At 41.6% G+C, this 25,505-nt stretch overlaps 2 protein-coding genes and 1 long non-coding RNA gene across 4 annotated transcripts in view; 2 read left to right on the top strand and 1 right to left on the bottom strand.

The window, feature by feature from the left end:
- Window positions 1–239: 239 nt before the first annotated feature.
- Window positions 240–5,603, top strand: drgx (dorsal root ganglia homeobox). Its single transcript, XM_034201759.1, has 7 exons — window positions 240–312; window positions 475–563; window positions 1,375–1,475; window positions 2,027–2,128; window positions 3,707–3,876; window positions 4,259–4,371; window positions 4,478–5,603. The coding sequence occupies exons 2-7, from the start codon at window positions 506–508 to the stop codon at window positions 4,858–4,860; spliced, it is 927 nt and encodes a 308-aa protein (XP_034057650.1). The 5' UTR covers window positions 240–312; window positions 475–505; the 3' UTR covers window positions 4,861–5,603.
- LOC117536758 overlaps window positions 4,186–25,505 on the bottom strand; it is a 27,130-nt gene continuing 5,810 nt past the window's right edge. For both annotated transcript variants that reach the window (XR_004567615.1, XR_004567616.1), the window contains 2 exons: window positions 4,450–4,845; window positions 4,186–4,364 (listed from right to left, as the gene is read on the bottom strand). This is a non-coding gene — a long non-coding RNA (uncharacterized LOC117536758). The remainder of the gene's footprint in view (window positions 4,365–4,449; window positions 4,846–25,505) is intronic.
- On the top strand, window positions 8,644–24,403 carry LOC117536751 (titin homolog). The gene is made up of 2 exons (XM_034201749.1): window positions 8,644–9,124; window positions 10,962–24,403. The coding sequence occupies exon 2, from the start codon at window positions 11,180–11,182 to the stop codon at window positions 23,705–23,707; it is 12,528 nt and encodes a 4,175-aa protein (XP_034057640.1). The 5' UTR covers window positions 8,644–9,124; window positions 10,962–11,179; the 3' UTR covers window positions 23,708–24,403.

Genomic DNA, 25,505 nt, shown 5'->3' with positions numbered 1-25,505 from the left:
GCTGTGTGCTGTGTGCGTGTGTGTGTGTGTGTGTGTGTGTGTGTGTGTGTGTGTGTGTGTGTGTGTGTGTGTGTGTGTGTGTGTGTGTGTGGTGTGTGTGTGTGTGTGTGTGTGTGTGTGTGTGTGTGTGTGTGTGTGTGTGTGTGGTGTGTGTGTGTGTGTGTGTGTGTGTGTAAGAGAGATAGAGAGAGAGGTAGAGAGAGGGGGGAGAGGGAGAGAGAGATGTGGACACTCCCAGTCTGAGTCAGTGGAGGTGCAGCAGCCACTTCTCTCCAGAGCTGGAACTCACTCACATCAGCATCCTCTCTGCAGGTATAGATGCTCATCTCACACCAACTTTGAATCTTCCCAAGTCTCCACCTCTTTTTTAAGGACGACTTAATGTGTCCGATTTTTCCAGCACAGATCTGTGTTGCACAGTAGCGGCTGAAGGAGATCCGACGCTTTTGGCTGAAACTTTTGTCTCTGTTCCAGGTTTAGTTTTGCCGCTCGGAGACGCGCCAGGATGTTCTACTTTCACTGTCCGCCACAGCTGGACGGAGAGTGTTGTCGCACCAATACATGTGAGTTGACTCTATTGCGTTTTTACAGCGACCTTAGTTTATTTCATACAGCTGCGAGTTATTTCAAGTGTCTCTATCGATGCGTGTTGGGAAAGTTTGTGATGCTCAGGCTGCGTAATTATGCGCACAAAGTGTGTGTGTGTGTGTGTGTGTGTGTGTGTGTGTGTGTGTGTGTGTGTGTGTGTGTGTGTGTGTGTGTGTTGTTATTGTTGGAGAGGACCGAGAGTTAATGTTTGTATTTGTATTGTTATGATCTTCTTTAATTAATCATATTTTTTTACATAAAAGTGATTTTTATAAATTGGTAATTTCAAAGATTTCTAGATTGATCGACCTAATAGCACAAACAGTATTTTTCATCTTCCTAACGTAAACTTGAAAGGGTTGGCTGCTTAATATGTTTCTATTTACCACAATTTCAAATGAGAATATCAAGGATTTAGTCAGATTTTCCCTCTGCTATGTCAATCTGCAGGCTGTTTTGGTGAAAGCGCTGGTGGTTTGGCCCCGGGGCAGAGGGGGCGTTTTGTCCCGGGCACAGATGTTAGGTGTCATGGCTCTTAGTCCGTCATGGTTCCCCTCAGACACCCAACATCAATGTTTCATGCAACTAATGGAAATACAAAATGTGCCAAAGATCTGGTCTACTTAGGCCAAGTATTATTTAGCCTGTATTTCTTTTTTATACAGTTCATTAATCCAAGTTATCTTGTTAACAGACTGACTGAATTATTTTTAAAAGAAAGGTGCAATCGTCATACTAATTGTATTGGCTGAACTCTCTCGAATACACTTTTTTTTCTTTTTACAGTGAATTCAAGCAGCTTTGGTAACCACGCCCCGGCTGATTTTGATGATGGATTTTTGCGTAGAAAACAACGCAGAAACAGAACTACTTTCACTTTGCAACAGGTAAGAATTTTCCACCACGAAAATATCCTTATTAAGAAATCCATGGAACTTTACTAAGAGCCAAACTAGCATGCAGCACTATGATAACAAGTACAAGTAGAAACATAATAAAACACTTGGCAAAGTTTACAAAAATGAAGGACCTTTGCAGAGATTTATTATATAAACTAAAATAAGACTTTTATAATGTGTCAATGCGAGATCAACTTTAAATAAATGAATAACACAGATTCACATTTATTATTGATACAAAATTAAAATTGAGGAAATCACTATAGCCAATATTGTGTCCTTAGGAAGGGCGTACGTGGTCATAAGAGTACATGGCCCTTTCTTTGCATGCAGTCAATATGATATAAATCCAATATTTAGTCCTATTTTAAGATAATTACCTCTTTCATCCAAAAAGCAATTTCATGTTTACAAGCATCTATCTGCTGCTGATTATAACATTAAAGAAAAATAAGGGGAAAAAATAAAACTACAAATGCATCAGTTTAAAAAAGAAAACGTCTTCAAAGTAATATTCATGGTGTTTTGTGTTTGTGCAGTTGGAGGCTTTGGAGGCCGTGTTCTCACAGACTCACTACCCGGACGTGTTCACCCGGGAGGAGCTGGCCATGAAGATCAACCTGACGGAGGCCAGGGTGCAGGTAGGCAGCAGCAGCGTGATGTGTCCTGGCACGTTTGACCATGCAAGAGAGGGTAAATTAAGGCACTCTGTCATTCCGGCGATGCACTTTAATAACATCAACATAATGGTGAATATTAGATTAGCTTGATTAATCGGTCATTCATAATTAACCAGCGATAATGTTCCTCGCTAATTTGTCCGCGTCTCAAAGGTAGGAATACATCATCCATGCAGATCCTTTTCCAGTTACGCAGACAGAAAACGATAAACGCTGTAAAAAAAGAGGGCAAAGCCTGCAGCCTTCAAATCTCTCTCTTTCTCTGTCACACACACTTTAAAACACAAACACACACACACACACACACCTTTAAATGTGTCAATTTATATTCCGGTCCTGCCCTGCACATATGCGCGGTTATAAACTTGGCCAGATGTAATTAAGTTATGTGTCCTGTATGTAATTTCCCGCATTCCAGATTTGCTTTTGGGTTTTGTTGTGCGCACAGATCTAATTGTGGGAAATATAATAGTTTGCCTTTTGTTCCCCAGGGTCATTTTACTATCGCTTAAACCCAATGTCGGGGTTGATAATGGAATCCAGCGCTGTAAATTAGGGATTGTAAACAAATTATTCCCCTCCTAATCCGATTACCACATTCCTATTATTAAATCTGAACATGAATCCACCGCAGTATGCAGGGATATTAAACTTACATTATTATTAGAAAATAAATTTCCTTTCTGTTGTAGTGCTATTGCCCCCCTTTTTGTAAAGTGTCAATGGGCCTCCCCCCGCATTAAGAGCACGCTGCAAATTGAGATTAATGGAGCAATTATAGCCCATTCAGAGACGGGGGTGTGTGTGGGGGGGCGCGACTTCTAGTTGGAAGGTGCAGGGGTGAGATAAGTCCATTGGTTGTATTGTTGTCCTGCCACCAACATGTTGTCCATTCTTTATGCCGAATGAATGCATATGTTTTGTGTGGCTGTTGACATCATTTGTACCTCTGGTACAATAGGAGGGATGCAGAGTACATGCACACCGACGCTAACCTCCATTCACACATCATGATTAATGCCTGCTAGAACCAAGTCCTAATCGAATCTGATGTTGTCAAACAATCACTAAATAGGGAAATAAACGACTTCATCATAGCTGCCTCTCTCTCGGGCAGCACAACTGTCAGTGGGAAGTCATTAAAATATGATAATGAAAAATTGCTCAATTAAATGTTGTTATAGGCAGTGACCTTCATTCGATTAAGATACTAGAAGTTGGTTATATGTTCTCAGCATGTGTGGATGGGAAGTTTTGGGATAAGTTGCATACTGTGGGAAATTAGAGTGCTTGTGTGACACATTCAAACCCATCCTGAAAAACATTTACAATTGGTGTGCTTAGGTTTGCATTGGTTTATCTGTGATATGCCGAAATATTTTACAAGAGAAATTAAGAACTTGATAAGAAACAATTGGCCATGAGTATAAAGCTGCCTTCAATACATTAACTAAATGGATGCTAATATGTCAGGAATAGCAGCCAATTTCCAGTTTTAATTGGTGATTTAATTTAATTGTCTTTCTTTTTGTAATGCAGGTTTGGTTTCAGAACCGCAGAGCAAAGTGGAGGAAGACAGAGCGAGGGAGCGCAGACCCTGAAGGAGGAAAAGAGCAGATGAGTGACGGCACTCCTCCATCTCGCATCAACTCTCAGTCCCCTGTGGACCACGGCAGAAAGCAGAAAGACCCGCTGGAGATGCAGCAGAGGTGAGACAATACAGATATATCATTCTTGTAGCTGTTGTAAAACAGTATCATACTAGTGGCAGAAAGCTTATATGTCCCAAATTTGCAGGCAGGTTAATTTGAATGATGGAAATAAATAAGAGGCAAAATCCTTTCCTTCAAAAACTAAAACCACGAAACACTAACAACCATCTACTTAATTTCTGTAAATTAAACTGTCCCACTAATTTGATAAGGAAACAACCAAAGCAGAGTAAGGTGGCTCTGCCGTGCATGTTGTAGTAAGATAAAAGTTATAAAATAGTTGCAAAAAAATCCTAGAAATGTATGTGTATTAATAGAATAATTTGTCAATTTTATTTCTTCACAAGATAATTTAAAATAGTATGCCTTTTTTTCCCAGTATGAACAGGACAGTGGGTCCAAGTGGTCCGTTCTTCCCATCTTGTATACCAGGCACACTCCTGAACTCTGCCACCTACGCCCAGGCCCTCTCACAGGTCGCCACACTGAAAGGTAAATATGATTCTCATTCATCTTTCAATGGTGATAATTAAGATGTGATGAGGAAAATCTGGTTTCCAGGAGTCTCACCACAAGTCCCACTTTGGTTGTTTTTCAGGTAATGGCTTATGCTCCTGCTGTGTCTCTGACCCCATGGGCTTGTCCTTCCTGCCTCCCTACGGTTGTCAGGGAAACCGCACAGCCAGTGTAGCCGCCCTGCGAATGAAGGCCCGCGAGCACTCGGAGGCTGTGCTGCAGTCTGCCAACCTGCTCAGTGCGGCGAACGGGGGGCCCGGGGCCGGCATGGGGGTCCTGTCTGGAGTCGGCATGGGCTCAGCTGGGCTGGCGAGGCCCACAGTGGGTCCCCCCATCGAGGTGCCCGTCGCTCTGGGGAGAGGGGGGGACAGCTCCAGTCCTAGCCCGGCCACCAAGGTCCTGTCCCTGGGCAGCAGTCCGGACAAACACCCTCACTGCTCCAAGGAACCACTGGAAAAAAAGTGAAGCACTGAACATTAACGTGGATGAACTGATACTCTAAGTCTGTGTGACCGTGCCTGTTATTGCTACGTTCCTATGAGCAACGAAGCACAACTACTGACCGACTCCAGAAACTATCTGGGAGACTTTACTGATATCACAATGTATGGATGCAACATTAAAATATTTATTTGACAGTAAATTATTATTGTTTGTGAGAAATGCTGAATATTTGGGGCCTTGTTAACCCCACAGAAGCACAATGTGGTTTTGGATCTATCTGTCTTCACACGCTCTTGGACTCTATTTGCTGGACTAAGATAGATACATGTGTGAAACAGAACCTGTTTGATAATGTGAATTCAAGTAATCCTAATACAGAATCTGTCCTCTTCTTTTCATGAAGAGGACAGATGCTTACATTGTGAATGTTGATGCATGTAAACTGTAAGTACAGAGATGATGGCAGGACAGGGAGGACCTTTTGGAGAATTTTGGCAATATAATGTTTATGCCATCAGGTCATTTATGGGCTCAAACAATCTCTTATTCTTTTGATTTTAAAGTGAAAGTGCACTTTATTATTCAGCCACTTTTTAGTGTAAATGTGTACATGTGCCAGAATACAGTATGTCCATGTGTGAACCCCTGGCAGGCAGATGCAGTGACAGAGCGCTCAGTTAGCACATCTGTAGCGCCAGCAGACAGGGAGCACACCCATCCTGTTGTGACATGTTCTTTAAAACAATTAAAGATGTAGTCGCTCATGTTCCTCTCCTGTTGCCTCTCGCTCCAGCCATCTGTTCTGATACATTATTTATCAGTTTCCCTTAAAGCTGGGAGAGGAGAGCAATCGTGACTCTTATTATTTATTTACTTTTAGGAATGCTCACCCTCTTTCTCTTCCTCCCTCTCTGAGCATTTTTTTTGATACACCCAATTAAACATGAAATATGCTATTTATCAGTGTTGAATTTGCATTTTTTAAAACATTCCACCACGCCTCTCCAAACTGAATTTTTCACAGGAAATACATTTGATTGTTCCTAAATATTTCTCCTGACTACATTGATTATTGACTTAAGAATCAGCTGATCACATTGCAAATACTTAACCGCAGAGCACACAAGCAGCAGTTGGGCTGATTCAATTTGCGTCCTTGAGGATTTTCAGGAAATTACTTTTGATAGTCAATAACACAATTAAGTAAACTACACACACATTATCATGAATAATTGATAAGAAATTATGTATTACCATGAAGTACTGGTTCAATAATTGATGAGGCGACACCCTGGTGACATAGAAGAGCGAGATAATGTCAGAAGTCGTGCCAGGTTGTACACAGAGCACTAACATCCTTTTTTATTTTACGACGTTATGTGTGCATGTTGTAAATACCCTTAAATACTCCAATAAAGTGACACTTTCACTGACTGTGAGTCACCTTCTTGCGACAATTACACTTTTTAAGATTTGATGGGATTTTAATTTTACTGGGAGACTATATTTTTCTATAAAAACACACAATACTACTAATACATTTCTGCTGTTGAGACAGAAATGTCCAAATGCAGTAAGTAAAATCAGAACCTATTGTAGCCTTTTTTTATATGTGGTAGCATAACAGTAGGTGCTGTGTTGTATCTATGCCACAAATAATATTAGCAAAAACATCATGTCCTAATATAATGATTTAGCCTTAAGAAAGCACCAGAGAAAATATGTTAAGCCCCCTGACATGGCAGCTAATGATAACACAATATCCTTATATAAATGAGCTCTTTTTACAACAAAAAAACAATATTGAAGAAGGAATCCAGCCAACTCATTCAAAAGACGAGAAAAACACATTCAATCCCTCCACAATTGAATACAGTAGTTGTGGAATTTAATCATTAGCCAAAACAAAGGATGCTGAAGTTATAATGACTCCGATCATCATTAAGTTCTGCATGGGGCCCATAATTCACTGCTTTAATATTTCATAAACAAGTCAAGTTGGTGTTGACATTCAGCTGTGCATGTGGCATCATTGATAATTTTCTGTCACCTAAAAAAAGTCCCGAGGCGGTTTTGTGGAGCATTGTTATATCAAATTAGCTGGAGAGCGGCCAGAAAAGCAGACAAACATGGTGAATATGGGGGACAGCAGTTGAACTCTGTTCTTACAGTGCAGTTAATGGGCTTCTTTTGTTGCAGTAATGAAATATTTTGCAAGGATGTGGGGAGATATGTCCTGAAACAGGGAGACGTTGTGCACATGCATCCTTCCCCAGACAATAAAAAGCGCACAGAAAGCGACAGTATTTTTTAAGAAAGAATAGCACATACATAACATTATTTTGCTTGACATTGGGTGCAACACCTACATCTTCACTTTTCAAGGATTCCAAAATCAAACTTAAAGTGCATACAACTGAAGGGCCAAAAACAGCATACTCCAGAAACATCTCTGCTTTTCATTCCTGTAGCAGACCTGATCAATAACCCAATCAATTAGAATCAATTAATCTCAGGTCTGAACGGAGATAATACAAACAAAGCATAATCTTAATGCAGCTAGTAATGTGCCTGTCTGCTGTCTGCCACATAACCACAATCCGCTCCTCCTTACTCAGCATGGGGAAGAGCATCCTCAGCGATTCTGATCAATGCTTACAGTCCTCTCTGGCTTCACATTACCAATACTTTTCGAACAAAGTTGGAGAGTTGCACTGTGCAAAGACTGGATATATGTATACAAAATAAATGTCAGTACAGTCTGTATAGGAATTAAACACCTGTTCTCAGTTTGTCCACTAGAGGGACTTAGGGAGCAGGAAACTTGTCCAGACACTACACCAGCCTTCATTTTAAACTTCAGTTGGTAAATTGATCATTTTAGATTAACACACACTGAGTAATATTTGCTGAGGGACGTTTTTGTAAATTAAATTGTACTAATCAAAAACATTTTTTAACAAGTGCTGAGTATTGAAGAGCCATCAGTATGTAGCAAAACAAAACAATACAGCTTGCAGCAAGTAGCAAATCTGAATAAGGATGTTTCATATCTGTTAGGCTGATTATCTCATCAACATGAAGGAAATGTAGACATGGATGTTACTGATTGACAAAGATGCCAACGTGGAGAGAATATGGTGGATGAGTTGGTGGAGGTTGTTTAGAGGGGAGGAAAGAGATTAGTTAAAAAGGGATTACCTCAGCCTTTTCTCAAAATTTAGTATGCAAAACCATCTGTGTGTGTGTGTGTGTGTGTGTGTGTGTGTGTGTGTGTGTGTGTGGGTTTACATGGAGGAGTGCGACTCCATTAAGGCCCATGTGTGTGTGTCCATCATCCCGCAAGGCTGGCCCTGCACCCGCCAAGAATCCCAGGAAACTATCTGCTACAGCAATCTCCTATTATAGCAGCGGCCTGAAGGAGGGGAGGGAGGTGGGGGAGGGGGAAGGGGGAGGTACAGTTCCTCCCCTTATGGCCTCTTCAGCTGGAGGGTGAGTGAGGCTGTAGTCAGGGAGATTACACATCCATACTTTAAGTACCTTAATAAGCGTGTGTTCAAATTAATGTTGAAATGAGGCCCTCATATACATGTCATTAAGTAAAACCTCTTTAAAAGGAAATTCATTTAAAAAGTATTCTTTGGTTATTTGGTCTACAGTCTATAGGGGGCTGCATTCAGGTCTATGGTTTCCAGGAGCCACTTGTTGACACTCCTTATAGTACATGTTAATTCCGTTCAAGGAAGAGGGTGAAACTCTAGTGTGGGGCAAATAAGTTATTTATATAGGGGCACCCAAACTACACCCACCCACAATAATAACACACCTTTAGGAAATTCGGTTTTTCTCCTGGTTTGGACCACAACCTCTTAGGTCAGTTGTAACACTTTCCTACTTTGTGACAGTTAGCTCCAGCTCCTAGACGTGAGTTAGCTGTCCAGATTTATAAATAGTTGAGAGGCTGTTTGTTTCATCCGTCGACACTCGACACCAAAGGATCTCACAGACCTGCATGCAAGCTCAAGCCGTCATTCTGTCCCCCCATGGTGGACTCTCTCTGTGGGACTACTCCTCTATTTCTGTCTGGTCTCCAGGCCCGGGGCCCACTGCTGGCCTCTGGTCAGATGCTAAAAGACCGGACTGTGGAGTACATAGAGGTTTTTGCTTTGGATTGTTGTCAATAGAAAGAGACAGAAAGGATCAGAGGACAGACAAGCAAAGGCTTTTCTGGAAGCATTCTTAGGAGTCTACAATAAACCCAAATTATGGATTATAAAACTGGAAGGTAAGACAAAACCCAGTTTACATTGTTGTCATGGTCAAGGAGGAACACGTTAAAAACGTTTAAAAAGCCTAGGTAAAGGTATATACTTGATATACCATGCATTCATTTTCAGTGAATTCAGGTGTAAGAGCGGGCATTTTCCTGCAAATAAATACATGAAAACGTATGCAGAATTATCTGGCTTAATCGACAATATGTATATGTTCGGTAAAAAAGGTATTGACTGACTGACATTTATAAACATTTAGTCACCTCCTTTCTAATCTCAGATTTGAAAGGTCTGCTGCTTTCCATTTGGGCCAAAGTCCCTTCGGTGTCAGGTTTTAGAGTTAGAGGCCCGTCACTGGACAAAAATAAACCTGACAGTTTGACATTACATTTTTGTTCCAAAAACTGATTAAATTAAGGGCAGTTATCATAATTGCGCATTATTTTTTAGTGCTACTCTCTAATGGTTGAGTGATTCTGTGTGCTAATTGTTTTGTTAAGTGCTTGCAATGAATTGAAGGAAGATGCTAAGAGTCAAAATACCTGCCCTTACCTTAGTTGCTGTTGATTTTCTGCTTTAGGAGAAAGATGGTGCATGATATTTTTAAACTTCCTTTCATTTCTGCACCAGTTTTGTTTGATAGTGACTTGGCCGGGCAGTACAGCAGTGCAGTGTGTAGCGGTTCTGTAGATGCTTTCGAGATGGATGGAGTCCAGTTCAGAAGATATTAATGAACTCCTGGATATTCTGAGCAAGGTGAAAGCTGCCTGACAGCTGCAGTAAATGTACACAGAACATACCCATGACGTTACCTTGTTGCACCTTAATGTGTGAACATTTTATTTGAAAAGCACCGTACAACAAGGGACGTCTGCAGTTAGAGGGATATAAGATGGTCCCAAGCTGGAAGATAGAAATATTCTGTTATACTTAACCATGAGGCTTTTTTTGCTAAGTATGTTTTGCATTATAAACACTTACATTACATTTTAGTTTGAAGGCCATCCACAAGCAATGTAGTAGCCAGCTTATTGGTAATGTGTGAGAGTAACAAAGCTAAGAAAAGCCATTGCATCAACAGATATAAATATGTCACAACCTTCATATGCACGGCCTTGTTTGTTTTATATTATGGATATAGGGTAAAACAGATATTCATGAAAAAAAATGTTGGGCAGAAATAACCACTAACCTATTAACTCTGCTAATTGTTTTACGCTTTATACACTTTTTTTTATATATATTTGGTAATGATAGGAGCAATTCTATGCAATCTGCTTTGCACCTGCTCTGTGGTAAAAACAAAGAGGTTTGACTTCAATTGACTGGTCATAACCAGGACTCTTTCAATGAAGGACTCTTTCAATGAAACCAATGTCAATATCTAGTTTTTTTATTCTAAAGGTAAAACACCAACAAAAAAAAGATATGTGTGTGTTGTATCGAAGTTTGTACGGCCGCATCCTGCTTTCTCAAAATAACTCGCGTGAAGTTGTCATCACTGTGCCTAGCAACAGTGTAGTCTTATTTACAACATGTCTCTAAAGGTCATGGTGATTGAGTGGAAGGATTTACAGGGCTGTTTTGAGAGCCACATACAGTACATTGCTGCCTAATGCAAAGGGAGAAAGCTTCTTATCAGGGTCAACTATAATAAAATAAGCACCCCAACAAATGAGTTAAAGCTTGTAAAATGATCCCGCTTAAGAAAAAACATGTATACCCAGGCTTTGGATCGGGTTGAAATACATTACACACGCACATCATGTAAACACAATTGAAAACACTTTCTATGAAAGGTTATGTGAGTGCATGTCCAGGCTAATTCTCCTTCATTTTCTCCTCTAGGAAAAGAACAAATTCCAGGATTTTTTTGGACAGAGGCCATCTAAAAGGCACAATGACTTAGGAGCTACCAGCTGTCCAACATAAAAACCCTGACAAAGAGGTCCCAAACTTAGAGTCCTGTAGCTCAAGCAGCAGGCGGAGTGAATCATTTCAAGGTCGGTGTTTGCATGAATGACTGAACAACGGAAGACCGAGATCCTTGCTTGCAAACCTGCATCATGACCTCAGTTGAGAAGCGCTGCTCAGGCCGAAAAAGTGGCGGGCATCGAAAGCACAGCGATGGAGGTTACAGTGATACCTCCAGCGGTGGGTCCCTTCTGGATGAGACTGACCGTGAGGTCAGCAATTTGACAGATCGAGCATTTAGGAGTCTCTGCATTGGAGATGAGGCTGTTTATAATGACTCGGACCTCTGTTCATCTTCTCCCTGCGTCCAGAGAGACAGACAGCTGGCATTTAACGAGAGTGGCCAGAACAGAGACGACAGAGAGAGGGAGAACCTTAAAAGTACTTCAAATGAGAGCTTCACGCTCAGGATGCAGCAGTATGGACAGGACATGATCCATGGAGGAATGTATGGGGCCGAGATCCAGAAAAATCCACAGTGGGAGGTTTATGGAGAGAAGACAAAGGGGAGGGTTTCTGCCTCATTCCAGCAATCCTTTGTGGAAACCTCTCAACAGCGGGAAACTCTGGGGCAAGAACAGTTGTCTCTTCTCAGTAATGGAGCCACAGAGTTGAATTCACAGCAACGCAGAAGCCGTTCAAGAGTATCCTCTCTGATCAGAGCTTTTAACTCTGAGGGACAAAGGGATGGAGCAGTGGCGGATGGTAAACCCAGAGAGTGGAATGATGAGACAAGCTGGGATAAATCGGCTCTGATGAGTATCCAAAGGGAACTTACAGAGTTTTCTACTCCTTACCAGCAAAACGTTAATAGTGGTCAGTTCCCTTCATATGACACATTTGCCTCCCAAGACACTAACTTGTACTCCTCTAAAGTGGCAGCAGTGTCTGACATGAATTCGGCATCCTCTTTTATGAGCTCTTCCCATAGTAATCACAGCATGTCCGCTCAGGTCAACTGTAACTCTAACTTCTTTATACACAGTGAGTTTAGTCCCTTCAAGGTATGGAGGGACTATAACAGGTTTCCCTTCTCACAAGGAGGAGTCTCAGGGTTTATGCACAGTTCGGAGTTTCCTAAATGGTATGAGACACCGATGTACAAGGAGCTTTCACTGGAGGCCCAACCACAGGGTCCTTATCAGTTTGGTGAGAGGGTTATCAGAGACCAGAGGAATAACTTGGCACCTGTTGTTCCTCCCACTCATCAACGATCCACTTCAACATCTACAATGATGCAGAAAGCTCCTGCTGTGGAGAAACGCTGTGAGTCGGAGTTGACTGGTCATTACCCCCACAGAAAGCGTACACAGAGCCTAGGAACTAACAAGCTTCCACCACAAAGGCCATCAACTGCGTCACCTTCCAGTGAGATGTCTCGACGTGTCCAGGACACCATAAGCTCAGTCAAAGCCCTTCAACAGAAAATAAAAATGATGGAGCAAAATCGTATAACAGGGATGACAACAAATCAACCGGGAGGGCTTTGTAGCAATGACAATTCAATAATCAACAATGCAGAATCAATGGCACCAAATGTTACCAGTGGTACCACAAGGACGACCCCCTTCAACATCAGCCATCTGCTCACGCCTTTAGTTTATGCACATCAAGAAGCAGAGACATCAGAGGTCGGACAGGATGCAGTTTCTCCTCAACCTGTGGAGCATGCTCCAGTGCGAGCAGAAAGCAGAGGAGCCACTCCTGATATTAGGATGTCCAGCTACAGATCCAGAGCCAGCAGCCTACTCTTCAATCTCAAAGATAATAGGAAAAGAGTCAAAAGCACCTACAGTCCTACCAAATTCAAAGGCTTGGAGACATTTGAGAAAAACATACATCCCTCTACCCAGGAGCCAAGAGACACTGTGAGAGACATCCCTGATTTTCCAGATCCAGACATTCAATTTCTCCAGGTAGAGGAATCCACCAGGACTAATGCTGCCTCAGATCAATATGCAAACCTCTATCATAGCTCTGGATTGATGCTTTCAAAACAAAATTCTCAACCTGAACATATAGGCCAAATCACAAGTAATTACCAAACAGCTCAGATGCAAAGTGAGATGGTTCAACACTCAGGCTTCACTGACCTTAAACCTGAAAATTATGCTCAAAATCTTCCTGCTAATGGACAGAATCTCTATGAAGAATTGTCGTTTACTCCCTATAAGGAAGGCGGGATAGATAATGTAGAATCTCCGGGAGGTGATGTATACAAGTTTAAACAATCCTATACAGCTACAGAAACACCACGGGTAAATGCTGACAACTTTCAACACAAAGAAAACGTAAAAAGTAAGGCAAATGCTGAGCAACATTTAAATCAAACAGTGGAAAGGGAATTCACAAAAGTGGATAGATATCAGCAGCTCAAAGACAAACAATATGATGACAGTAATATGTCCTCACATGATAAGTGGATAATGACAAACAGCCAAGACACAGACAATCTGAAAGCAATCTCTCCATGGAAACAAGAGATAACTGCTTTAATGGAAAAAGACCAACATGCACAGGCTTCCCAAAGAGCAGCCATAATAAAGGAGGAACTCAATTCACCAAGTTACAAATACAGACAAAATCAGCAGAGTGTAAATAAAGAATTTGAGAAACTAAATGCTCCATTGAGTAATGACAGTATAGAAAACCCAGCATATTATGGACAACACCTTGGAGCTTTTAAGGACAAATATGCACTTCAAATGTATTATGGACACAATGATGGAAATGAACTGAAAGATGATTATTTGACACAGAATAATGACAGATATGCTGATCAACAATATAAAAACCAACACACGTTGAATTTCAATAAAGACATCAGTACCCTCATGCAAGAAACAGCTCAGAGGAAACAATATATGCCAAATCTAAAGGTGTATGAATTGCAAAGTCAGCAGCCAATAGAAATTAAACCACAGTTGGAACCAAATAGGCAGAAATGTTCATTATCTAATCCTGGCAATGCATTTGCCCCCACAATGGCTAACCAGGTGAAAGATAGACATTTTATTGAGATTAGGCCTGAACAGATCAGAGCAGAGGATATCAAAGCACAACACAACCAAGCAGAGCTGGCAAAGGCACAACACTGGGCTCAACTGGATAAGCCCAACAGGGAGTCAGCTAGGTTAATTTTAGCAGGGCAGATTGGTTTGGAGAAAGGCAAAGCAGAACAGGCCAAAGCAGAGCTAACAGAGCACAAGCGGGTTAAAACAAAACATATGAAAACAGAGGAGCAAATACAAGAAAAGTCTAGACAAAATCTACCTGAGTGTGCCAGAGATGAACAGACAAAGTCAGAGCAAACCAAATTACAGAAAAATGACCAGGTCAAAGTAAAACAAGCTGAAGCAGAGAGGCTAAAAGAAGAACACATAAAAGCTGAACTGGCAAAGGCAGAGCAGGCTAGAGCTGAACAGGCCAGAAGAGGAAAGATTGAAGCAGAGCAAATTGCGGGAGAAAAGGCAAAAGCAGATCAATTTGAAAAAGGGAGAATGGAGGGAGAACAAATCAGAACAGAAAGAGTTAAAGCTGAACAGGCTGAAGCAGAGCGTATAAAAGCAGAAAAAGCTAAACTCGAGCAGATACACAAGCAATCAGCTAAAGCTCAAATAGCTAAGCTAGAGCAATTACAACAGCAACAAGCTAAAGCAGAACAAGCTAAGCTAGAGCAATTACAACAGCAACAAGCTAAAGCAGAACAAGCTAAGCTAGAGCAATTACAACAGCAACAAGCTAAAGCAGAACAAGCTAAGCTAGAGCAATTACAACAGCAACAAGCTAAAGCAGAACAAGCTAAGCTAGAGCAGATAAAAGAGCAACAAGCTAAAGCAGAACAAGCTAAGCTAGAGCAGATAAAAGAGCAACAAGCTAAAGCAGAACAAGCTAAGCTAGAGCAGATAAAAGAGCAACAAGCTAAAGCAGAACAAGCTAAGCTAGAGCAGATAAAAGAGGAACAAGCTAAAGCAGAACAAGCTCAACTAGAGCAACAAGCTAAAGCAGAACAAGCTAAGCTAGAGCAGATAAAAGAGCAACAAGCTAAAGCAGAACAAGCTAAGCTAGAGCAGATAAAAGAGCAACAAGCTAAAGCAGAACAAGCTAAGCTAGAGCAGATAAAAGAGCAACAAGCTAAAGCAGAACAAGCTAAGCTAGAGCAGATAAAAGAGCAACAAGCTAAAGCAGAACAAGCTAAGCTAGAGCAGATAAAAGAGCAACAAGCTAAAGCAGAACAAGCTCAACTAGAGCAGATACAAGAGCAACAAGCTAAAGCAGAACAAGCTAAGCTAGAGCAGATACAAGAGCAACAAGCTAAAGCAGAACAAGCTAAGCTAGAGCAGATACAAGAGCAACAAGCTAAAGCAGAACAAGCTAAGCTAGAGCAGATAAAAGAGCAACAAGCTAAAGCAGAACAAGCTAAGCTAGAGCAGATAAAAGAGCAACAAGCTAAAGCAGAACAAGCTAAGCTAGAGCAGATAAAAGAGCAACAAGCTAAAGCAGAACAAGCTAAGCTAGAGCAGATAGAAGAGCGACAAGCTAAAGCAGAACAAGCTAAGCTAGAGCAGATACAAGAGCAACAAGCTAAAGCAGAACAAGCTAAGCTAGAGCAGATAAAAGAGCAACAAGCTAAAGCAGAACAAGCTAAGCTAGAGCAGATACAAGAGCAACAAGCTAAAGCAGAACAAGCTAAACTAGAGCAGATAAAAGAGCAACAAGCTAAAGCAGAACAAGCTAAGCTAGAGCAGATAGAAGAGCAACAAGCTAAAGCAGAACAAGCTAAGCAAGAGCAGATAAAAGAGCAACAAGCTAAAGCAGAACAAGCTCAGCTAGAGCAGATAGAAGAGCGACAAGCTAAAGCAGAACAAGCTAAGCTAGAGCAGATACAAGAGGAACAAGCTAAAGCAGAACAAGCTAAGCTAGAGCAGATACAAGAGGAACAAGCTAAAGCAGAACAAGCTAAGCTAGAGCAGATAAAAGAGCAACAAGCTAAAGCAGAACAAGCTCAACTAGAGCAGATAAAAGAGCAACAAGCTAAAGCAGAACAAGCTAAGCTAGAGCAGATAGAAGAGCGACAAGCTAAAGCAGAACAAGCTCAACTAGAGCAGATAGAAGAGCGACAAGCTAAAGCAGAACAAGCTAAACTAGAGCATATACAAGAGCAACAAGCTAAAGCAGAACAAGCTCAACTAGAGCAGATACAAGAGCAACAAGCTAAAGCAGAACAAGCTAAGCTAGAGCAGATAAAAGAGGAACAAGCTAAAGCAGAACAAGCTAAGCTAGAGCAGATAAAAGAGCAACAAGCTAAAGCAGAACAAGCTAAAGAGCAGTTACGGGAGCGACAAGCTAAAGAAGAACAAGCTAAATTAAAGCAGATAGAAGGGCAAAAAGATCAAGCAAAACAAGCTGAAATCATGCAAATACAAGAGCAACAAGTTAAAGCAGATCAAGCTAAACTACAGCAGACAAAAAAGCTAAAATCTAAAACAGAACAAGCTAAACTAGAGCAGACACAAGAGAAACAAGTTCAATTCGACCAAAATAACACTAAGGTAGTTAAAATGGAAAATGTCCTAATAAATCACGTTCAAGTTGAAGATGTAAAACAAGAGACAGTTTTGAAAGATTCAATAAATGCTAGTCGAGAATCTGCCGAGCAACCTTCAACTCAGATAAGTAAAGCTAAAGACATAAAGGCAGAGCAGGCAAAGTTAGAACTAACCAAAGTTGAGCTAGCTAAAGAAGATAATATGCATGAAAGGTCGCCAGTGACACAGCAGGTCAAAAGAGAGCCTGATAGAGTTGAGATAGTTAAGACAGAGTTGGCTAAAGCTAAAGCTGAATTGGCTAAAATAAAAGAGAAAATGAGAGGAGAGCAAAAGGAGAAAGTCAGAAATACAGTTCTAAGAAAAGAAAATGGGAGTAAGACAGATGATTGTTTAAAGATACATATCAATACAAATGCAGATCAACAGCAGTCAACACAAATGCATCAACAGAGGGATGACTCAGTTTTAAGCAAGCAATATTTAGATCAAGTTAATAGTGGGGTTAATGAATATGTGCGTCTTCGAGCGAAATATGGTTTTATTGATACAACTTCACCAACCAGCAACAACGTGTTGGCAGCAGGAAATGTTTCTTCAAATGACGTTGATGAAATACCAGTTGTATCTCTTGATGAAGTTGAAACAAAAAATAAATCTAGTCCGACAAGCAGAGTTGCAACAGATAACACACAGAATGAGGATGAAGCAGGCAGCTTGAAACCTAAGGAGTTGACAGATAGTCAGTATGTTTATAGTGAGTCATCAAAGGAATTCAAATTATCTGGTGGTAATTATTTACCTTTCAATGAAGATGAAACAGCAATCACTGACAATGTTACTGATAAAGTTAAGGATGACAGTCTTGAAAAGTCGAAGAAATCTGACAGTCTTGAAAAGTCGAAGAAATCTGACCCTCTGAAACACACTGATATTTCAGAACAAAGAGATTCTCATCCGCCTAAACTGTTCCCCTTCGAGCGAAATGAAGGTTCAGATAAAGGTTCACACTTCACCCCTCCCAGAGCATTGTCCAGCAAAGAGAGAGCACAGACCAAACAGGAGATTCTGACCTCAAGGATAAAAGCCCATGCTGAAAAAGAAATTTCAGCCATCAAGGAAAAGGGGTTTGCAGTAAGAGAAGGGTTTATGTCCAAAAATCCTGCCAGGCAGTTATCAGGTAGTCAGAGTATGATTATACGACAGAGGCCACCAGCACAGGAAATGTCTAAAAAACATGAAATGTCCAGTAATTACACTCTAAAGCACCGGATGGAGCCTTCAGAAATACAGATGGATCCAGTCAAATATTTTTCACCTCCAAGCTCTGCTTCAATCCCACTTAACTCTGCCGCAATCTCCAGTAAGTTATTGTGCCATGAAGAACTAATTAAGAGCAATGACAATGGGCCCAAAACATCAAAAAACACAAAAGATAGAAGTTATAACATGAGCGCAAATGAGGGATTGGTTGAAAATCAAAAGAAAGAGAATCAAACTGGAATTAAGTCACCAATACAAAGTAAGGAGCAGACACCCAAAAACAAGCAAGAAAAACAGGATGCAGATCAAGGAAAAAGCTCAAGGCAGAAAGAGGGACTAAAAGACAATGTTGATGTAAAAACTGAACATCTCAACAAGAAGAAAGAGGAGGCATCAATAGCTATAGCTGCGGTTGAATCTGAAAGCTCAAAACCTATGATGACAGAAGAGACGGAAATTAAACATGAAGCTGTACATGAGGACTCAGCACATTCACTAAATATTGTCTTTGGTCAGAACGAGACCCTAGTAGCTGATGAGAGCTTGAAGATCACAGGAATAATGGTTAGTGTGCGAGAAAGAAAGCAATCTATGGACAAAGGTCAGAGTAATATGAGCACTCTAGAACAAATTAATCGTAAAGATTGCAATAATTCAGAGCTAGATAAATGTAATTCCAGCTCGGGTCTGGAAGTAAGTAAAGGAAATACATCTTCAATGGAACTTAGCATGGTAAAGCCAAAGGTTGAAGTTCTACGGAACACTCATTCTACAAAGAAGGAAGATCAAACTAATGTTGGTATGAATAATCATCACGAAAACAGGCAAGAAACTTCAACCCTAGAAGCTAGAATGAAAAATGTGTCTGAGACTGTCACAGAGAAAAATACTAATCTCCAGCAGGAGAGTTCTACTATAATTGTAAAATCCCTGGTTGAAAAAGGTGCACCCTCCACAGTCACTGAACTTGCTAAAAATAAAGTGTTGGCTGAATCGCAACCCCTTCTCTACAAACAGGACATAATGGCAAATAAAATTAAAGATCAAACAAAAGAAACGGCAAGAGAAAACTCAGCAAAAAGCAGGAGAAAAGATAAAGTAAAGATTAGTACCGAACAAAACGATCGTCCAACAACATATACCAACAACAACTCCAAGCCCAAAGTGATAGAGAACACAAATGGTGCTGATGCTGAAACTCTGATAAAACATGACATCCAGCCGTCAGCAAAAGAAGAAATGTCAACTGTCAGAAATCCATCCAAAAGCAGAAACATAGATGGCAACAGTGCACCCCTAGTGGAAGAAAACATGTGTGACTCTACACCACCAAAGCCATTCATCAAAATCAGTCCCTCAATTAATTTAACTGAGAATGAAAACACCCATGTGTCTCCAAAACATCAGTATGAAGAGACACACATGGAAAAAAATAACCAAGATGATGTTAATGTGAATATAGGTAGCACTGCCATCAGAGTTGTGCCCGCAATAACTGAAAAGATCAACCTGAAAATGGTGGGAAAACATAGTGTCACCACTATCCCCTCTGATGTACTTGCACTGGATGGGTTTAAACAAGATGGACAATCCAGTCTTGGAGAAAAAGTAAAAACTTTAAACACTGAAGACAGAAGCAAAGTCCTTGCTCCAGCAAACAGTGAGAAGCAGGCACAAGACAGTTTGGAAGAAAAATGGACAGTACAAAGTGTGTTGTCCAGTGTTAAAAGGCTTTCTGATTCACTGAAAGTCAGCAATCAAGAAAACAGCATAAACACAACCATTGAGAACACTCAGGCTGAAAAAGGACAGCCTCAAAGAGTCAATATGAGAGAAACAGTAGACGATTTAAAGAAACAACCAATGGTGGGAGACTACTTCCAAGTACAAGGGGTATCAGAAACTAATGATGACACACAAAACTGTACAAATGTTGAAGTTACGTCAGATGCGGTTTCAAAAGAAAAGGAACTTCCAGGATTACTACCAAACAAGGCAGCTATCAGCAATAAATCATGCAATGAAGAAAAACATGTGGTTGATCAAAGTGAAAGGAAAACAGTGGAAACAAGTTCAGAAAAAGTTCAAGATGATAATGTGAAAAGGAAAAACGGGAAAACAGAAGATAACCTGGCTTTGAAACAGAGTGATGGTCCCACAGAGAAACAGAGTAATACAAATGAGAAGACAGAAGCCAGTCAAGCTGTTCACATCAGAAAACATCAAACAGTGAAGCAGCCCAGTTTATCAGCAAGGGAAAGGCAGAGCTCAAGAAATACCCACCCAACATATGAGGATACAGATAAGGAAAAACCTCAAGTTAAACCAAAGCCAAAACAAAGAGTATCCACAATACCTGAGATATCAGCACTTGCAGACTATGCCAGGTTAAAAGTTATTGTTTCAGAAGATGAAGCAAACCCAATTCAGGAATTCCCGCCTAACAAAAAGGAGGGATTATTTCCAATAATACAGACTCGCCATAGCAGACGTCCGGTGTTCACTGCTGACCCACAAGTCCTCCCTGTGAAACAGAAAAGCGTGCCAAAAAAGACGGAGGTCAACTCCAAGTTGAACAAAGAGCCCAAACCTGTAGTATTTCCAATTACAGAGAAAGAACACCAAAGGACGGGGATGTTCAAGTTGGGCGACAAAGAAAGACAAGACAAAATGCAAATGGCTGCCAAAGCCAATAAAGGTATATTAGATTCAAAACAAGCACAACAACTCAAAGAAACAAGCAAGTCACCAACAAATTATCTTTCGAACCAGAGAAGTGAAAAACAAGTGGCTGGAACTGATAACCAAAGAGTTTGTCAAGAAGAACAAAACATTCATCAGCCAAATAATCCTCCGTCGCTATCAACAACCTCAGTCAACAGGCTACGAAGCAATTCTGCATCACAACACCTCAAGACAATGGATAGCTCCAATCCACCTGAACACGTTGTGGGAGAAGGGTACAGTGTAGAAGACACCACAGCAACTCCAAGAAAAGATGGGAAGATTGAAAATGCACTGGCTAACATTGGGGAAGATGAAAGGAGTCAAAAAATGCTTGCAACTCGGCATGAGGAAATCGAGGCACAACAGCGTAGTAGAGCAAAACAGTTTGAGGAAAAAGAAGCTTCTAGGATTGAGGAGGAGAAAAGAGCAGAAGAAATGAGAGTTAAACAAATGATAGAGGAAAATAGAGCTTCTCTGGCTCAAGAAGAGAGGAGAGCTGCTCAGAGAGAAGAGGAGAGGAGAATAAGGGAACGGGAGGCCATTGCTGCTAAAATCAAGGAGAGGCGGGAAAAACAGAGAGCAGCAGAAAGAAGAGCAGAAGAAGAAAAAGCATCTCAAGAAAAAGAGGCGACCAGAGCAAAACAAATAGAAGAAGAACGGAGAATAAAAGAAATTGAGGAGAAGAGGAGAACAAAGGTTGAAGAGGAGAGAAGAGCAACATTAAGAAAGGAGGAAGAGTTGCTCAAAGAAAATGAGGAGAAAAGGAGGAGACAGCAAGAGGAGAAAGCTGTTCAAGAGGAGCAGCAGAGGAGAGCCAAACAGATTGAGGAGAAGGAAGCTGCTCGAAATGCGGAGGAGGAAAGAATCACACAGATGAAAGAGAAAGCAGATCAGAAGATTGAAGAGCAGAGGAGAGAGAGGCAGAAAAGGGAAGAATGGATGAGAACTCAGAGAGAGGAGGACGAGAAGATAGCTGTTGAAAAAGCACTTATAAAACAAAGAGAAGAACGGAGAGCCAAAGAGGAGATGACCAGACTCATTGAGGAAAGCCAAGCAGCAATAAAAGAGGAGGGGAAGAGAGTGGCAAGAGAACGGATGCAAACTCAAAGAGAAGAGGAGATCAGGGCTCAGAGGAGGGAAGAGAAAGATCACACGTTTACTGATCACAGAGAAACGGAGAGAGCCACTCAGATGGAGGAGCAGAAAAGAGCAACAGCAAAGATGGATTCCCTCCAGTACTATGCCATCACCTCAACAGATTCAGAGAAGAAACCCAGAGAAAGACAGCTGTGCTCCCCTTCACCTTCTCAACAAAGACAGAATCCCTCCGGGCTTGGGTCAGCCGAGGACTCAGGATGCTACACGAGGTCTTACAGGCCACATGCAGCTGCATCTCCAGCACTATCTTTGCCCCGCTCAAACAGCTCCTCTCCTGCTCTGGGAGTCAAGCCCTCAATGTTCAGGGTGAAGGACAACACTTTCAGAGGTTCCTCCCTCACCAAGTCGGTCAAACCACGCCTCCATAAAAGCTTTGGAGAGGATTTCCGGGTAGGATCACCCCTGGAGAGAGGAGATGAAGAGCAGGAGATAATGAGACGCAGCGCTGGTACTCCTGACACAGGTTTAAACAGACTTGCTGCTATCAAAGAATCCTCCACTTATCCATATTCATCTCAAGATTACTCAGCCCATCTCTCCCAGCACAGACCGTACTCAAGGAGGAGCATTGTTCTAGATGAAGACGACTCTCGCTCCGTCATCAGCAACATGTCCGAGGATGGCGAGAGTTGTGCCACCAGTGCAGCAGACCTTGCAGACCTACGAGGCCTGTATGACTACGAGAGACCAGAATCGTCCTGTAGCTACAGCAGTGATATGTCCCGTTCTACGGGCAAGCCTCCAACTGTTCCTCCAAAGAGTGAGAAAGCCTTGCGAAGAGCAAAAAGGTTGACAACTCATAGAATAAAGAAGGATATCTCCAAAACGGTAGCAGACAGCCCTGTTGGAGTTGAGAAATCTCTTCAAGAAGACGCCAATATTCCTTCCTCCATTGAGGTATGCTCCAACTTCCGCCGAGCTGTGGCTTCCCCTCATTTTTCCTCACCTGTCTCCCTCGCGCATGCTCCAGCAGCGGGGTCTGGCATGGCTTCTTTACACTCTAAGCACCAATCTTCTCACAGCTATGCTTCCCCCCATGCCACTGGTCCTATCTCCCTCGCAGTTGCATCACCTCATGCCACTGCCCCCGTTTCCATCACTGTTGCCCCGCCTAATGCTGCTGGCTCTGCTTCCCACACTTCTGCTCTTAAGACAGTTGCTCATGTTTCTTCTTCTCCCACTCTCCATCATGCCAAACACCCAGCTCCAGCTCCAGTGACACAGTACCATGTAGAATCAAGCTACCCCCATTCCTATCCAATGACCCAGCGTAAGGTGCTGCAAGACCTCGGCTCTGGTCAGTATTTTGTGGTTGATGTGCCGGTTCAAGTTAAAACTAAGACTTTCTTCGACCCAGAGACGGGAAAGTATGTCCAGCTGAATGTGCGCGAGTCTGGCCAAAGCACCTCCCGAGCCCCGCCCCAGCAGACGTACACACAACCTCAGCTCCAACCACACATGCAGGTCAAGGTTCAACAACAGTCCCAGGTCTCTCCAGCTGGCAAGCCTTTTGGGGTTTATCAAGGCAACCATGGTTATCCCAAAGACTACCAAGCTCCATCTATCAACTCTGTGCGCTCCCACAGTTTATCGGCCCCTGTGACCGTCCACCAGAACCAGCAGTCTGTAAGGCAGAGCCACAGCTATGGACACACAGCCCCTGAGATGGGACAGAACTGTGATGGGCATTGCTACAGCCCAGAGAAGACTCCATACATGGACACAGTTAATGATAAAGACAAAACATATAACACAGTTTACAACACACATGGCCCATATGAATCCTTCCCAGAGTTTGACACAAACAGCCAGCTTGCAGGAAGCCCGGTTTGTGAAAATGATAACTCAGCCCACTCACAAAGTCAGCCCCGTGATATAATAAGCATCAGTGAACTGGATGACTTTATGGAGATGTCTGACTGGTGAGAGCAAAGACTGTTAGCTTTTTCTTCTAAAGGGGTTGATACTGTTAAACAGACAAGTAAAGTACCCAAAAGCACAGTATGAATGGATCAAGATATGCAGTATTTTAAGTGTATGTGAACGACTTCAAGTGAAAATATTGCTGCTGTTGATTTTGGAGATTCACTGTTGCTATTTTTTGTTCACCATTCCATTTAACTTTTGAATGTGAGAAGTTAAGATATGTGTCTTGTGTATACATTAATAAGTATCCCATTGTCTCCTAAACCTATACGTATTTTATCATACATTAGAAAAGCAACAGTGTGACAATAGTGTTTAGTAGTTTGGAAAAACATTGGTTTCTGCTATGAACATTGGCAAGCCTTTTTAAGTTTTATTTATTTTTAATTCATTTTGTGATGCATGAAAAATTGGTAGACCTGAAGTGACAATGACATATCTGCAGATGGTGTAACGCCTAGTTTGTCAAAGTGAGACAATGGTAATGTGATTATTGCTGTTTTTGAGGTTTCATTTCATACAGTACTCCATTTTTAAAGTTGGAAGTTTGTGAGAATGTTGCTGTGATACAGAGTAATGCGGAATGGACTAATTAAAGCAATAAAAACAATTAATTCATCCAAACAATTTCACCACAATGTCTTTCAGAATCACATTGTAAAGGTTTTTGAATAAACAAAAAGGAAATGTAAAATATTCCTGCAGCATGTTGATTTCATTTTACTACCCAGAAGACTGTAATAACAATATAATATTACTGCCACTGGCATCCTGTTTACACTCTTGAAATGTACCCTGGGTCTGACTCACAATGAACAGTCTTTTTAGTGCATAGAAAGGGTGCATAAGGCAATTACAAAGTGTTATTGAGAGAGCACGATAATATGTCCTCAGAGAGTTGATAAACAAAAAAAGGGAAAATAACATTTTGTTAATGACACATGTGTGTATGTCTTTGCCTATTATACCCATGGGAAATGTACACAGCTATGGTGAGAATGCCTGCAGAGAGTCCCCAGCTTCATAGCAGCCTACTGTACGTGTTGTTGATCCCCTGAGAAGCAGTAACCTGCTTTGACCACTGCAGGGCAGAGGAGAGCGATTCCTCCACTTGAGCAAAGACTTCAACTTATGTAAGAGAAAACTTGAGGGAAACCCCAGATAAAAGATGTAGAAATAAAGACATCATATTTCTGAAAAGTCCAAAGAACTCATGTACATATGCCCCACAATTGAAAGAACTTCTGTACTACTGTATATAATACATTAACTAATTATTCAACACTAAATAATTTGTCAAAGAGGATCAAGTTACTGTATTAACCCACCCAGTGAATTTTCATTTGAATCCATGCTTTTCAAGAATATCCTACAACCTGAAGGGTTAACTGTGTTGTGTAATTCCATTTGGCTTTGGCAGAGCTCAAAGCGCCAGCAGAAGCCCTGCCTCAGCAGTTTAGTCTGCTCAATAAAGCAGCAGGCTTCATACCACTGGGACAGTCTGACAACCACAGCCAGAGACAAGCCCATGCCACTCTGTCCAGACGGGGAGAGGTTGCCACACACACACACACACACACACACACACACACACACACACACACACACACACACACACACACACACACACACACACAACACACACACACACACACACACACACACACACACACACACACACACACACACACACACACACACACACACACACACACACACACACACACACACACACACACACACACACACACACACACACACACACACACACACACACACACACACACACACACACACA

This window comes from Gymnodraco acuticeps, unplaced genomic scaffold, assembly GCF_902827175.1.
Source record: "Gymnodraco acuticeps unplaced genomic scaffold, fGymAcu1.1, whole genome shotgun sequence".
NCBI classification, from domain to species: domain Eukaryota; kingdom Metazoa; phylum Chordata; class Actinopteri; order Perciformes; family Bathydraconidae; genus Gymnodraco; species Gymnodraco acuticeps.
Note: the sequence above shows the minus strand (reverse complement) of the source record. Positions and strands in the feature narration are given on the sequence as shown.